Raw genomic sequence first — 15723 nt, 5'->3', positions numbered from 1 at the left:
TACTCGTGAGCGTTATCTAGTTTAGGTCGTTATCCCTGCTGATAATATAGACTAGGTCTAAGAGGAATTAATATGGTCTTATGTGTAGTAATTTACCGTATTATGATTCTCTAGGAGCCCACATCCCATGGCGACAGCCAAGACTCTACTTAAAATATTAAACATTTTTTAAAAACTTGCTTCACCAATTAAATGTTTTAATGGCCGCTAAAAACGGGACTGGAGAAAAATGTACCGAGAATCACACCACCGGAAACGCCGAAATTTTGATTCATCCAGAGTGGACGCGGACATGTGGAAATAAAAAAAATGTATTGGTTGTCAGTAGGTATAGACCTACAATATGAAATTATTTGTTATTATAAAGTAAACTATTAGAATTAACAAGCTAAAATAAACTATATTCGATAGACATAGGGGACTATATTTACGTAAATTGTTTAACTATTTTATTACATTACTTTTTACATAGTTTCGTGGTAGAATTACGCAGTGTGTGATTCGTTATACATGGTATGTGGTCATGGTACAATGGTACGTGGTAACATAGACTAGGATTACGTGGCAGATATTAATTAGCATGCGACGGCAAACGGCAGCCCTCGCCGATGACGCGGCTGCCGCGACTAGCGGTCTGACAAGACACCATATTGCTGGCCATGACGTGTCGCCTTCATATACACCTGAATGATGAACCTTTCGTTACTCTTATTGCTCTTAATGTTGAATATTAGTTTATGATTGCACAATATAAATGTTTTTTAATGTATTTATCCTATAAAATAGGTAAAATATTATGAAATCCAAAGACGCAATACTTAGACAATAGAGATTGCTCTGAAGAAATCCAATGTTCCAAATACAGCCAAACATTTGAAGTAGTATACGTTTGTGTATTTACAAATTTCATACGTTGAATTCATCACCATCAGCCCGTGTTTGTAAATTTCTGTATGTTAAATAGTATTACAAATTTTCATGGATGTAAATTTTGAATTCTTTAACGGAAATTAATTTTAATTTGTCCAACTAGAATGCGGGATTTTATTAAGTTATCAGCGACATTTTTGTAGCCTCACTTGTCACAGACAGGCGACTTGAAAGGTGAACTACGGATATATAGTCGACAAATTATTAATTTCATGGCATTACTTAATTTAGTTAGTTTAACTTCTGCACAAGCACAATCATTCTAACAGATGTATTTTGTTTTACTCTTCTTAACAAATCTCAAATAAATTTGTCAATACAATTTTTTTTATCAAATTGGTACATACAACAAAAGTTAGAATTTCATAACATAATATTAGTAGAACAAAAAAAATATAATTGTATGGAAATGCCGATAGTTAAGCGGCACGCGAGGGGATTCCGCGTCGGCGGCTGGCGGCGCGTGCGCGGGGCGGCCGTACAGCAGTAGGCACGCGCGGCTTGCGCGGGAAATCCACGGGTTTCGCGCCAACACGCCGCCTCCGCCGCTGACAAGTCTGACACAATCACAGGTGACACAGATTGAGAAAAATCATAGAAACTTACGCGTGGTCAGTACCGCGCACAGGTGTGACGCGCCTCGTTGTTGTGCAATAATATGACATAAAAAGCAGATAATCCAAACGGAATAACTACAGACGCAAGCAGAAAACGATAAATTCCACCTCTATACTTACCATGATGCGGGAAACACAACCAATAACTCGATAGTTAACGCTGTAATAGATACGTTGCATCATAGCAAAACTAACTTTACAAATAATTTATCTGAATATATTGTTCGGTCTGTAACAAGTTAAACATAGATATATAGATTTAAACATCAAATTTGTTGCCTTAAAATGGACATATGATGTAATTCAACTATTGGTAGTAGGTTTATTTAATATTGCAGAGTTTGAAAATTAACTAGAGGTAAAATTACAGACCCTGTGTTGTGGAATGTTTAGCTGAAGATAAGGTAATCATTAAAAAAACTAATTATGTGAATCATTATAAAAGTTTAATTTAAGTACGTATTACACGATTTATTTTAGTTATAACTACAGTTACATTACAACCTCACGTCTTTATTTCTTAACATGTAAAGCTTAAATGTATTTGTGCGTTTAGGAACTTAAATATAAATATAATACTACTTTTGTTAGGCATTTCCCTTCGTCAGATTGTTCACAATTGCTGTTCTGGTCCGTTTATTTGACGTAAATAGTTTTGGATATGCAGACTATTAATTGTCAAGTTGTGCAGGTGTCATGGGAATAATTGTAATCTGGATTATGACTCATTGTCAACAAAAGTTGTAAAGACTGAAGTGAATGAGTTCGGAAGAGGGCGGAGATCGAGGGCGCGGGCGAGGGTGCGGGCGAGGGCGAGGGCGGGTGGAGTCAGGGAGCGCACGTGAAGAGCTCGTACTCGCGCACGGTGAAGTTGTAATCCGGAGCGAGGGAGGGCGGGGGCGCGGCGAGGGCTGCGGGGGGCGCGGGGGCGGCGTCCCCGTACGAGTGCAGGTTGCTGTAGCTGTCGCTGTTGGCGTTGCACTGGTGCGACACCAGCAGGTCCGCGCCCGCGCCGAAGATGGGCCCGCAGCTAGACACACATATTGTTAGTAGTCACATTCGCAAAGTTTATATTAGAAATTGTGTCTCGTCGTCGTTGTGTACTCACTCCGGGTGGTGGCAGAGCGCGAAGGGCTTCTTGACGAGGGGGTAGCGCGCGGGGGGCTCGGAGAGAGAGAAAAGCAGCGCGCGCTCGGCGGACACGTAGCCCCCGGCGCCCCCCGCGCCCGCCGCCGCCCAGCCCGCCTCGCAGTACCCGCCGATCACCTCGCCGCGCTGCAGCTGCACAGACCATACGTCAGAGCTGTGTCAGAGCTGTGTCAGTGCAGGCCCGCAGGCCGGAGGCGATCGCCCACCTGCACCAGCAGCAGCACGGGCGCGACGCCGTCGCAGTGCGCGTGGAAGGCGTGCGCGGAGAATGCGTGCGCGGAGGCACGGAACACCAGCCGCCACGACTGCTTGGGGCTGCCGCACCTGCACACATACATACAAATACTCTTTCATTCACATTATGTATTGCGATTGCTACTTGAAAAGAGCTTCATTAGCTACAAGTCTAATTTAACCAGATATTATACGTGATATCGGCAATGATAGCAGCAGAACACTGACCAGGTATTGATGAGGGACTGGAAGGCGCACTTGTCCTGCTGCAGGATCGCCGAGCCCGCGAACAGGTTAACCGCCAGCCTACAACACGCAACATGGGTCTTATTGAAATGTCCACGAAGCAACTCTCGCACACGGAGGAGGGTGCAGTGACCTGGGCTGGGTGCGCTTGTCGGGGTCGGGGCGCGGCGCGGGGCGGGGCGCGGAGTGCAGCGCGGCGCGCCGGTACCGCTCCAGCGACAGCTCCATCGGCACCGCGCCCGTCGGCTCCACCTCTTCCGCGAACACCGCGCTGTCTGTAAACATTCGCCCAGTCAGCAGTCGGTACTCAGCAGATGAGCCAAGTGGCCGGTGTTTGTGTGGGACGTGTACCGATGAGCAGCAGGCGCACATGCTGCATGAGCGGCGCCAGGTGGTGGCAGACGCGCGCGCGCTCCTCCTCCGCCCAGTGCGCGGTGGGCTGCGTCACGCCGGCGCGCTGCTTGGCCCACGCTAGAACGCAACGCCACACCTCCTCCTCCTCCAGGCACAGCTGCACACCACGCATAAACATATGCGCACGTTTGGACACGATGTAATTCTCATTACGTGTAATTAGTAATTTTATATGTTAAACTTGAAAATAAATATCATAAATGTTTACTAAAAGCGCCTTTAAAATTATATTAGCAATCATTTACAGACAGACTCAACTAAAGGAGTCCATATTAATAAAGGTAACTTTGCTATAGCTTTATGCACCTTGGCCAAACCCTACTCGTATTTCAAACCATGTAATATAGCGCAGTTAATTAATAGACGTACAAAGTCTGACGAGATGAGTTTGATGAGCGCCTCCTTGGGCAGGTTGAGGAAGGCGTTAGTCTTGACGCAGTCGGCCGCGTTATCGCCGATGAACGCGATGCAGCGCTCCATAAAGGAGGAAGCGCTCTTGCCGCCTGGAACGACGAAGACAATGCACATTTTAAAAAGTTTCATATTGTTTTGAGTTTTTAAAACAGCACATTCGACTGCCAAGAGGCTCGTGTTGAAACATATTATTTTTCAGACAATGCTAAAAGAAAGAACCAGATACAAGCTTAGTAAGATTATTGTGTGTTACTATACCTAATGTAACATTTTTTACATCGAGCTAGTTCCTCTCTGAAATATTTAATTAGAATATTAGAATTTTTTTTTTTAAATTTGTCAAATATTTTTCACAAGTAGAATAGCTTAATTATTTTTCCATGCGAGTGTTTAATTATTTTTATTGCATATAAAACTGGCACACAAGTATAATATATGGATGGTAGCAGTTAAAAATATAATTTAACAAAAAACTATGTAAACTATGTAATGTGGCAAACGAGCAAGCTGCCTCATGAATCCGCCAAAATGGCGAAGCGAACGCTGCCCATAGACATCCGCAATTGCAGATGTGTTGTCTACCCTTATCCGACGGAGGAGGAGACGCACATAAAAAGGATATTGCCCCTTCCTCTGCATCTCCTCCTCCGTTAAATCCACTTCCCTTTCCCATCCTCTCCTTATAAGAAAAGGGAGGTAAAGAGAAAGGGACTTAAATGATGGCTGTCCTGCTAGTGACTGGCAACAATTAGTGAAAAAAAATCAATGTTCACCCACAATCCACATCCAGCAACTACTTACGGTGAGTTTCTAATGTAAATAGAGATATCACTGCCAACTGTAGAGTAAATATTATCAGTTCAATATAGGGGCTCGGAGCCTATCATAAATTAGTAAAGACTAGGCCTCAGACAACCACGCTGGCCCAATGCTGGCCAAATGCAAAAAAAAATAAAAAGTGGTTAACTATAAACATGACTGTATGTCTACATAAATATATACAGAATGTCTTCCTTCACCCTAAGAAAATCAGATAAATGTGCAAATGAAAATGGAAACACATTGGTAGATGGCAGGATCTAAACCAAATACCTGGAGATAACAAGCCAAGTTCTAAACCCCTGAGCCACTGATGCTCACTAAATATTGCAACGCTTAAATAAGCACATTGCAAACCACTCAGTTCACATTGTTTCAATCCAGCGATCATGAATATTGCTGGACTGGGATAACTTAAACCAAGCATTAGGATACAGTCTACAGAATAAACATTTTCTAGGTTTATTTTTGTTTTGTGACATTTTGTAGTATAGTTATTTATTAAATGTACTTAGACTCAATTAATTCAGTTTGGTTTAATATAAAATATTAAACCAAACAAGTAAACATGAGGTTTATAATTCATTGACAAACTGACATCTAAAGGTACAAACAGAAAAATATTGTTTTTAAATTTAGAGCTAAAATAGCATTTTTATGTTTGGGTTAATCAAATGAAAGTCGTATTGCAAATCTTAGTTTAATGAGGAAACCTGCAGTGTTCAGAACTCACATATAATACCCCACTTGGGTACACAATTTCCTTACAATTCACTTATTGTCTAGGAATGTTCACTTAGTTGGTAATATAACCTACAGTCGTGTTCACACAGACGCGTTAGGATTCACATTCTGAATTAACGTAATATTATCTCCTTTCATCATAATCCTTCCGATTTGTTTCCTATTTTTCGTCTTCATATGAACTTCTTCGGCGTCGTCCAACACAATGTTCATATACTCATCAAATCCCACGATGTGCCCTTCAATTCTTAGGTTTACGTTTTCGTATAACCAGATTTGTACCCGGCTTCTATTTTGTAAATATCTAAATATTAGGTTGATGGGTTGTACCATAACCTTTTGTACCTTCGGTGGGCCTTTGTATGCCATTTTAATTTCTTTATTTGCGTTTAATTTACACAACTAAATAATACCGCTAAAAACCGGGAAATTTTAGCGTCCGTCAAAAATGGAAGCCAAATTACATAGACAACAAGTTTTTGTCTGTGAAACATAGATTATCCTTAGGCAACAGGTTATTAATACAATCATTACTGAATTTTCGGAATCGTATATAATTTCTTATTTTATAATATAGCATTCAGAAAACTCTTATTCGCCCAGTCTATTTGTTTCTAATAATTTTCTAATTAAATGGATATGAATATGACAGCGCTCACCAAAATAATAGCGCCACTCTCGCCGAGTCAAATTATATAGTGGAAGAACTATAAATGTAATATAGTACTGAAAAAGCCAATTAAAAAATAAGTTTTAACATACTTCATAATATAAAAGTTTTTCGTGTTCACCAAGATATGTCGACATATGCATATGTTCGATATTTAAACTTTCATGGGTCTGTGGACGTGACCCGTGTTTAACAATCTGTCAACGTTAAATGTCAATCTGTCAAACCAAAAAAACAACAATGTCTGAAGAGGATGAAACTTGGGCTGCTGATAGAAAAAATAAAGATTTGCGGATGTTTCCAAGTTGTTCAAGTTTTGAAATATCAGATCCGCATGACCCTGTTCTAAGCCGTTTAGCAACGCAGATGTTTAAGCGCACAAATGACTATCTACAAGGAGAAATGACTGGTGGTCAGGACCATTATGTTCTTTTGGAAGAAATTAATAGAATGGTGATAACTAAATATGCAGATCTTCGATCCCTGGCAGTAAATCTGACAAAGTCAATCAATGAGAGCAACGAAAAATATGAAACTGAAATAAAGCCATTATTGCAGCACATTGAAGACATAGACAATGAAATGTCTGTACTTGAGGCCACAGCTTTTCGTTTGGACAGCTATACTAAGCAGCTTTTAGCACGTTTTGTTGAACTTCTGGACGTTGATAACAACAGCAATGAAAAGTAATTTTTGTATTGATATACTGATTTAATATTTTATTACAACACTATTATACTTAAGTTTAATTAAATATGAAGTTGTCTTTGCAATTTTAAACCATCATTTTGTAAATCAATTGTTATTCTGTTGTTAAATAAACACAATGTGATTACAAAATGATAACACTCTTAATTCTCTTCTGCGTAACAATTGTATTGTTAAAATTTAATGCAAATGTCAACTTCATAATTCTAATTTAAGTAATGTTTGTTCTTGTTTTAGGTTTAGCAATAGCTAGTGTTTGTGCAATTTATTGTTTTAATCAATAATTAAATATTGAAATTATAAGAAATATGCTTTATATGTTGTCCGTACAATTAATGTTGCAAAATTTTGTTTTATTTTCCTATTTTTTCATAATTATTTACACTATTTTCTACTTTAGCACATATAGTTACAAACTTATTAAATTTTAAGACTTGCATGATAGCAATAATATGTAAAAGCCAATATGTAGTTTTGTTAGTTACAAAATTTTAGTTACAAAGTTACAAAGTTTGGCAGTCATCAAGTGTAAAAATAATTCATCGAGATTTTCAACAAAAAGGTGTGCGATGGCCGGGAATCGAACCCGGATCAACTGCTTGGAAGGCAACTATGCTGACCATTACACCACCATCGCCCCTGACTACACACGATTAAAAATAAATTAGTTAGTTAAATGACTCACCAGGTCTATCTTGAATATCCATAGCAGCAGCCAGAAGCGTGCACGCACTCTCCACACTTAGTGTAGACGTGACGTGGTCTTCGCAAGCAGAGCGCAGATCCTCCACGCCCAAGTCGGCGGCCAGCGTCATCATCTCAAACACTCCGGAGTCTTGCAACAGAAGCTAAGAAAATGTGCAATAAAACCGATTACCTTTTCATGTTAAAAGATATTGTTTATATTCAATTAAAAAAAGATACTAAGAAATAAATACCGCCATCTATTGTTGAATCTAAAAAACTTGAAAGTTAGCAACTATGCTTCTAGAAGAGATTTAGTAAAGTTATCAACAGATGGCAGTATTATAAAAATTAACAACACGCGAAAAAACTAAGGATATTTTAATTTACCAATGAAGTATTTAAATTAAGGTGAACAATAAGTTAAACGGCAAAAATATTGATTTTACAGACCTTGCCCGTGTAAACGTATTGAATGAAAAGCCGGAATGTTTCAGGCTGCACATGCGGCATGCGGATGGGTGTTGGTTGAGCACCAACAGATGGCGACACGGTGCACCCAGGAATTCGACAAATTTCTCCGCGTTTCGTGTTTTGAAAACTTTTACACCTGTATTTGATAAATATAATATTAACGTTTCTATAATGGCGGATCTCTTGAAAAGCTTGTCATAGAAAAGGCTTCTGTGGAAAGAACCTTTCTTGTTTGCAGATTTCAATATATCAAGTACGAGCGGCGCGCAGCTGTAATTAAAAACCAATAATGTACCGAGGAATTTATAAGTGCACTCTTTAAGAGGGCATCTTCGTTGGTAAAACTTTTCTTGAACTCAGGGTTGCTAGTTGCGGAAAATAAACAATGTGTAAATTTCTTTCATTTATCTAAACTAAATGCTTAGTTTAAACATTAAGTGAGCGTGTTTGGTCCGCACTTATTTAGCCAGGAATTATCAATATTATACATATTGTAATTTTTTAGTGCTATGAGTAATATGTATGTACAAATATCCATCAAAACTTGTATTAAAAGTATTAGTACGATATTATTTTGCAATATTATTGACATCCCTATAGTGCAGTGAGACGGGCTGCAAGATATTAGCGATGTTGGCGTTAGAGGCGCCCTCTGCGCCACCTAGTGCCGCCTAAATATATTAAACTTTCTCCGATACGCTAATAAATTCGCTCATCCTGTTTGCTATGCAAATACGTTTTTAATGACCACTTAATAACTGATCTTTTAAGTTTAAAGAGGTAAGTTTTACGTCTAAGAATATAAAATAAGTATTTGCAACTATATAAAACGTTAGCTTAGGAAATATGACTGTCTGTAGCTACTTACTGATTTTTTTAATACGAGTAATAAAACGGAATATTGAAAGATGTGTCCGCGGGCGCCGGGAGCGGTATCCAATAACCCGGTCCGGCGCCGGCCGACAATATCATAGTTCACAACGCGTGGACAATATTTGCCTGAAGGCAAAAGGTCTCAATATCGCCACCGCTGCCGCGGGGTCCGCTTCCCATCGGCAATGTGCTTTGTCGCCAATACCTTTCACTTGATCAGTAAATACTTCATATTTCTTATAAATATGTCTTGGTGTAGATCTAATGTGTATGATGTGAGTTAATTTATTTCCTGACAATTTTGAACAGCAAGATATTTGGTAGAGTTTGGCCTACATTCTGACAATGCTATTAATCAATGTTATTACCAAAATGTAATTAATTCGCAGGCGACGCCTCATCTCGTCCGATTGCGCGGGAAAATTTGAGCAAGATCATTAATCTTGGGCGGCTGTTTCCTTCGAGACTGATTTGGTATTGTAATCGTTGTTGGCTGTACGTAGCTTACAGTATAGCACAATAAGTTTTATGTTTTGCCAATATCGTGTTCTTCATCACTGAGTAATTAGAACTTTGCAATCGAAACTCCTAGCGCCAATGGGTACAGTGGCAGAAAGTATAACTTTGGTTAATTTCTATAAGTTGTATGTAACACTGGCTGTTTTGAAACACTAAAGTTCAAATAATGAGACGTCAATGTCCTTAAGCATTTAAACTTTTAAGACAATTTCATAACTACTGATTTATTTGTTAAGGTTACGACCTTATGGTTCTCTCATGAAATATAAAATATGAGGAATGTAATTTGGTTAAAAATATGTAAACGAAGTAGGATGGAAGCGCTCTAATACAGTTTGTATCGGTGCTGGGTGCGCGGGGTGCGCGGGGTGCGCGGGGCCGCCATGATGGATGGAGCTCGCTGACAGCACGCAAGTGTCGCCTGTGATTGATATTGACTGTGGTTAATGCTATTCTTAAATTGTGTGGGAAAATGTAAATACGTTATTAGATGAGAAAACATTCTGTTGCTGATCTCTCAGTTGGCCCTACTTTCACAGAACCTTACAGAGTTATAGAGGAGATAGTTAATGTAGTTCAAACATTATGGTTTAGTTTTATGTAAATTGCTTTTTAAACTTTGGACGTCAGTTGTTTTGCCGATGGTTGAGCGCTGTCAGCTTCAGCCGGAAGTATTTCGGGGTGCGGGGTGTGCGGGTCGTGCGGGGTGTGCTGTGTGTGGGGTGCGCGGGGTGTGCCGTGGCGTGCGGCGCGCGACCGCATCATCAATCATGGCCGCCGCTGCACCAAATTATGTTTGAGCTTCTTTGAGCGATCACGTTTAGCGTTTACACAACTTGATTGATAAACAAGCTTTTCTACTTAAATTAATTTTCTTTCAAGTTAATTAGAACACAACATTTATATCGATAATAGACAATAGTGTCGCTAGTTAAACGATATCTACGATTTTATAAATGTAAATTGTCAATGAAAATTTAAAAAAAAATTTGAAAAAAAAATCCATTGGTAAATTTGTTCATAATATCGATTCAATAGTAATAGATACGTTTACAGTTTATAATAAGTTATGAAAATATGTCATCAAGCTTCAGAAAAATAATAATTTGTGATCCAAGAAAATATGAGTTTCAAGGAATCTAATTTTTCATGACTGCACGTGACACGTTACTCTAAATTCTAAAAACATTTCAACTTTATAATTAAGGCATGAATTCACATAAACTTTGTGGTAAACATTCATGTTCTCATTAGGGAATTCCGACGGTTAATATGGTAAACGCTACATATTGTAAACTTCGATAATTCGATTGCATTTGTGTTCACATGCCCGCATTTATGCTACTTTTCTATTATTTATACAGATCGTGTAAATTATAAAACCGCAAACATTATCTCCTTTCAATAGTAACATTAACTACAAAAATCTGTCACTTTTTGTTTGTATTTGTTGGTAAAAGATACAATATAAAAATTGTACATGGCGCGTTACAGAATATATCGCTCTTGTTATAACAATGAACTAGTTAAAAGTAAACGTAGGCCAAACAGTGGTAGTGCCCGCTTTAACATCTTAGCACGAATGGGCCGGCACGCCCGCTGTAATACCACGACCATACAGAAGACAGGCGTGAAATGGAAGCAATTCCGTGTTTCGTCTGATGCGTGTGGTGCCGGAGGCCTAATTTAAGTCCCTTTCTCCTTACCACCCTCTTCTTACAAGGAGGGGTTGGGAAGGGAAGGTGGATTTGACAGTGGAGGAGATGTACAGGAAGGGGCAATATCCTCTTTATGTGCGTCTCCTCCTCCGTCGTATAAGGATAGGCAACGCATCTGCAATTGCGGATGTCTATGGGCAGCGGTCGCTTCGCCATTTTGGCGGATTCTAGTGGCCGCTTGCTCGTTTGTCACCTTATGTTATAAAAAAAAAAAACATTTGTTAAAGTTGTCGTGCAGTGGTGGATCCACTTATATTGACCTATATTCCTACTTCATGTTTAAGCATTAAAATAAAATAAAACAGCAATAGAATTTCTGTTTGTTCTCACATGTACATATCTGTTCGTTTAGTCGAAGTGGGGAGACGAAAAATTTCCAAGATGTATAAAATAAGAAGCAAAATTCAATATTCACGTTGACTACTTCAGTTATCAGTTCTTCAGAAGCGAAAGTATTTACATTATGCGGTTATTATATGTTTTTTTATTGTTATTATATTTCTACATAAACGACTCTAGTTGTCGCTTCTCAATAAAAATATACGATGAAGGGATGTGCGTCAATAGCTTGTAATGTAAATGACAGTTGTAGGCAGAGACATAACATGTCCGAGTTCCTCAGTAGAGGGCGGCGACGGTAATTCAGCACTATTCAGCCGTTTCTGTACGGGGCAAATTACAGACATCGCGGCTATCGTCTAATGATACCGCTGTGACCGACACCTCTGACAACATTACAGCTGTCTACTGCAACGTTAAATTCATAAGGGATCAGCATATTAATTGTTAAATAGTGTATTGTTTTTTCATGTTCATATACAATGTCCCATGCTCTTGGCACGATTCTTTACTATGTTTTACAATTTGTTCTGTCATTAAGACTTTTTATTATTAAATCGGAACAGTAAAACTCATTTACAATGTAAATTATTCAAACACAGCTAGAGGTAGGGAATACATACAGTTTTCAATTAATGCGAGTGACAAACAATGGCCGCCGTCCTTGTCACACTCCAAACTAAAGCGGTGCGGAACTGGAAATAATTACACTTGCGGAAATTGAAATATGTTTTGTAGAGCAAAAAGAAGTTAACCAGTGAACGCGACGCGACGCTCCGGCAAACGAGAAAAGTTCCAGAGTGTGGAGTGCCGACATTCGCACGACTATTCCATTGTTTTTCAATCAGTATGTAGGGCTGTATTTATTATTTTTACACAGATAAAAACTTATTTTTCAAAAATGATTCGTTTGCACTTACTTACATTTTACTTTTCCGATGCTGAGCAAAGATTATAATGTGTTTTAGATCCTACATTTTTGATCTAAGAAATAAAGCAAAAAAAAACATTTTCATAAAAGAAAACATTGATAATTGCAACGGATTTCTAATAATAAATATAGTGCAATTTATGTTAGGTTCTCGTTTCCCTGCCAACGCAAACACGAACAAAACGGCGGAGTCGCAGAGTTAGTGTCGGGAACAGCAACAATGGCGCCGCGACGTCGAAAACATGCAACAATTCCAATTCAATTACAACATTCATTGTGCAACAGCGAACGGATGTCGCAAAAAGCGCGCGAAAACACGTGGCATTGCGTTAGAGAATTTCTTAATGACTTACCCTTGCTTATCATTCTAGAAATCTATGTATTTGCATTACTTTTGCATAGATTTATCTGGTCAGCTATAGTTAATTTACTTTTATGTTTTTAATTTGCTTTACATTAATTCATTTGAAGTCTACTGGACAAAACTTTAAGAACTTTTGTTAGAGCCCAGAACAACGACATCTGTTGACGAACAGCAAAAACAATCTACTCCGGAGTAGTTAAATATTAAATACCTCGAAGAAAACTGGCTTCTAATAGAATAGAATAGAAAAATCTGTGCGAGACTATAATAATCCTTTCGTTTAGTTCCTTTCTTTCTTTTGTTTACTCCTTGGTCGTAGTCGTATTCAATTTGTAATGCGAGGCGACCCCCACCCGCCTTTTAATTGTTTTCAAGTTGAATCTAATCAGGCGAGGCTCAAGGGGAACAAATCGGAGTTCTGAATTACGTGACGTTGTATCTGTACGACTAAGGATTACCTGTTTAATATATGTTTGAATTAATATTAATATTACGTATTTCTAATTTTATTTACTACATTTTAATCTATCAATTACAATGATGTTTTACAGCAAAGCAGCTTTTTCTGCTTTTAAATAGTTTTAAGTCTAAACAGTGTTAATTTAAGCAAGTTTTTCACTGAAACAAATCCTTCAAAAGAGTTATGTGTATGGAAATAGTAGGAACTTCCCCGCGACATGTGCCGTGGGAGGGAAAGCTTCGGCGACGATGCGAAAAAATTAAGTCGATCCAAGTTTTGCCGAAAGTTGACCGGCTCTACCAGCCTAAAGTTTATTGAATTAAAACAAAGCACTGGAAATCGTTCTGAAGAGAATACTAGCGATATTCTGTGGTACATTTATACATTTTTCAAATAAATAACTTTTAAAGATTTGTTTTAAATAGGAAGTGGGATTTGATAATAGATGGCGCTGATTTAAATAGAGAATTTTGATGCTTCAAGTTTGAAATGAATTTTGGCGTAATGAGGAAAGAAGGTTATTGATGTAGAAGGTAAACAATACAGCATCAGCGGCAGCGCGACCGAGGCTGCGGGGGAGGGGGTGCTGGGGCTGATTGATGCGTGAAGTTACGCCGCAACACAACTTTCCCGCCATTAATCTTTGGCGCGGCGATAAGCGCGCCTTCATAAAACTTATTAATGTTCTACGTTGTTGCATTAATTACTACCAAGTTTTTCAACTAATTTTCCAGTTGCCAAGTTTTTCTGCTAATTACTTTTTCTACATCTTCGTATACGTTCACTATTCCCTGTGTCTGACGGAGGTATACTACTCTGAAAAATTATATCCGATAATTAGTATTTTCTAAACAAATATGTAAAAAAGTTATAATAAAAAAAATTGTTTTTGCATTTGCTAATACAAAAACAATTACGTAACGAAAGCATTAGGATAATAAATATGTATCCGAAAAATACTGTGACTAACGCCATCTAGTAAGTCAAATTGATAACATTCTTCAAAGATATCACCAAAAGCCCTCGCGTGATTTTAAATTTAAAAACTTGCGCTCAAATTAGAATTTATGATGTAATGATGAATATTAATTCACAAATTACTCCTTTTACGCCGTCAGGTAGTCAAGCGTTGCTTCATTGGGTAATTACGGGGATTTGACGTACAAGCCTTATAAAATGATAATTTGCATTTGAAAAGTCTGCCAAGGTAAATTTATGTGCATTCATAAAGCGAGATAATTTCTTTGCTCGAATTTCTAAGTAAATAGTTAATTGATTTAAGAGATATGAAAATGCTATAAAATAAGACAATTATTTCGTCTCGCGAAAGATAACATATCAGAGGTATGTTATCTTTCGCGACTTTTATCTGAAAAATTAAATGCTTTCATCTTTTGTTGGGACTGCAATTAAGCAGAATAAAAATATATTTATTTTTAACAATAATAAAACATTATTTTTGTACAAAATTAGATACTGATAAGTCAATAGATTATTTTCATCTTATTAAACATCTCCCGTATGGTCTAGTGGCTAGGATACCTGGCTTTCACCCAGGAGGCTCGGGTTCGATTCCCGGTACGGGAAAATCTTTTTGCACATTTTTTTATTGCAACAAAATTAAAGTTCCTTGAACCGCTATGTTGTTTTGTTTGAGTCACGATATGTAGCTATAAATTTTTAATGATAGAAAACTTACCTAGCAAATAATATTATTTTATGGGCATAAACTTTTTCTTCTGAAGTGCCTAGAATGAAGACGACGTCAGCGGAGTCCTGGTCGTCAGCGAGGCGCTGCAGGTCTCGCAGCAGGCCGGGCAGCCCCGCGCGCTCCGCTGCTGCCGCCGCCGCCGTGCCGCAGCCGCTCGCCACTCGGCTCGCCATCGCCATCACACACTTATGATTTACTTAATCTTAAAACAGTGCTATTTCTGACAGTGTTAGCAACCACTGTTATTAAAGTTTCAAAACTATGTAAACATTTACCGCGTTTGATTTATCACTTACACTAAATGAAAACTTTCAAAACAGATGTGCTCTCACGCAGTTCAATACACAAAAATTCACTGCTCAAATAAGTAAAACGCCAAATAAATACCACTTTCGTAAGCTTAGCTTAGCTCCTAACTTATAAACATAACCTCAAAACGTACGAGAGCTTTGCTCTGAAATAACTCGGAAACAACACAAGACGTTTTTCTACAACCGTGTTGTATAGATTCTTCTGAGATTTAAAAGGCTTTATGTGTTATTTCTTTACACGGCATTTCTGTGTCTTTAGCTCCGGATCGGTCATAAAGGTTCGAAACAGGTTTGTTTTGCTTCTCAGGTAAAATGGGTTTAGCAATACACCTCTCCTTGTCTTTCAAGTTTTGTTATAATACTCCTTGTTTTCAATTATTAATTTTCGAGAGAC

The 15723-nt window shown here is 38.3% G+C and overlaps 1 protein-coding gene and 2 non-coding genes across 3 annotated transcripts; 1 reads left to right on the top strand and 2 right to left on the bottom strand.

Moving 5' to 3' along the window:
* Positions 1–1976: 1976 nt before the first annotated feature.
* Positions 1977–15599, bottom strand: LOC106100287 (BTB/POZ domain-containing protein 19). Its single transcript, XM_013279108.1, has 10 exons — positions 15007–15599; positions 8083–8239; positions 7631–7793; positions 3960–4093; positions 3528–3687; positions 3310–3451; positions 3159–3236; positions 2903–3020; positions 2656–2828; positions 1977–2577 (listed from the first exon to the last, which is right to left on the bottom strand). The coding sequence occupies exons 1-10, from the start codon at positions 15195–15197 to the stop codon at positions 2376–2378; spliced, it is 1518 nt and encodes a 505-aa protein (XP_013134562.1). The 5' UTR covers positions 15198–15599; the 3' UTR covers positions 1977–2375.
* On the bottom strand, positions 7511–7582 carry Trnag-ucc. Its single transcript has one exon. It is a non-coding gene; the product is annotated as a tRNA-Gly (tRNA).
* Positions 14823–14894, top strand: Trnae-uuc. Its single transcript has one exon. It is a non-coding gene; the product is annotated as a tRNA-Glu (tRNA).
* Positions 15600–15723: the final 124 nt, after the last annotated feature.

This window comes from Papilio polytes, unplaced genomic scaffold, assembly GCF_000836215.1.
Source record: "Papilio polytes unplaced genomic scaffold, Ppol_1.0 DF824058.1, whole genome shotgun sequence".
NCBI classification, from domain to species: domain Eukaryota; kingdom Metazoa; phylum Arthropoda; class Insecta; order Lepidoptera; family Papilionidae; genus Papilio; species Papilio polytes.
Note: the sequence above shows the minus strand (reverse complement) of the source record. Positions and strands in the feature narration are given on the sequence as shown.

Bases quoted from the DNA above. Each gene is read 5' to 3' on its own strand.
- LOC106100287 (XM_013279108.1), bottom strand. From the start codon at position 15,197: ATGGCGATGGCGAGCCGAGTGGCGAGCGGCTGCGGCACGGCGGCGGCG. The intron at 7,794-8,082 runs GTCTGTAAAATC...ACATTTTCTTAG, and splicing joins AATACGTTTACACGGGCAAG to CTTCTGTTGCAAGACTCCGG. The intron at 3,452-3,527 runs GTACACGTCCCA...GAATGTTTACAG, and splicing joins TGTGCGCCTGCTGCTCATCG to ACAGCGCGGTGTTCGCGGAA.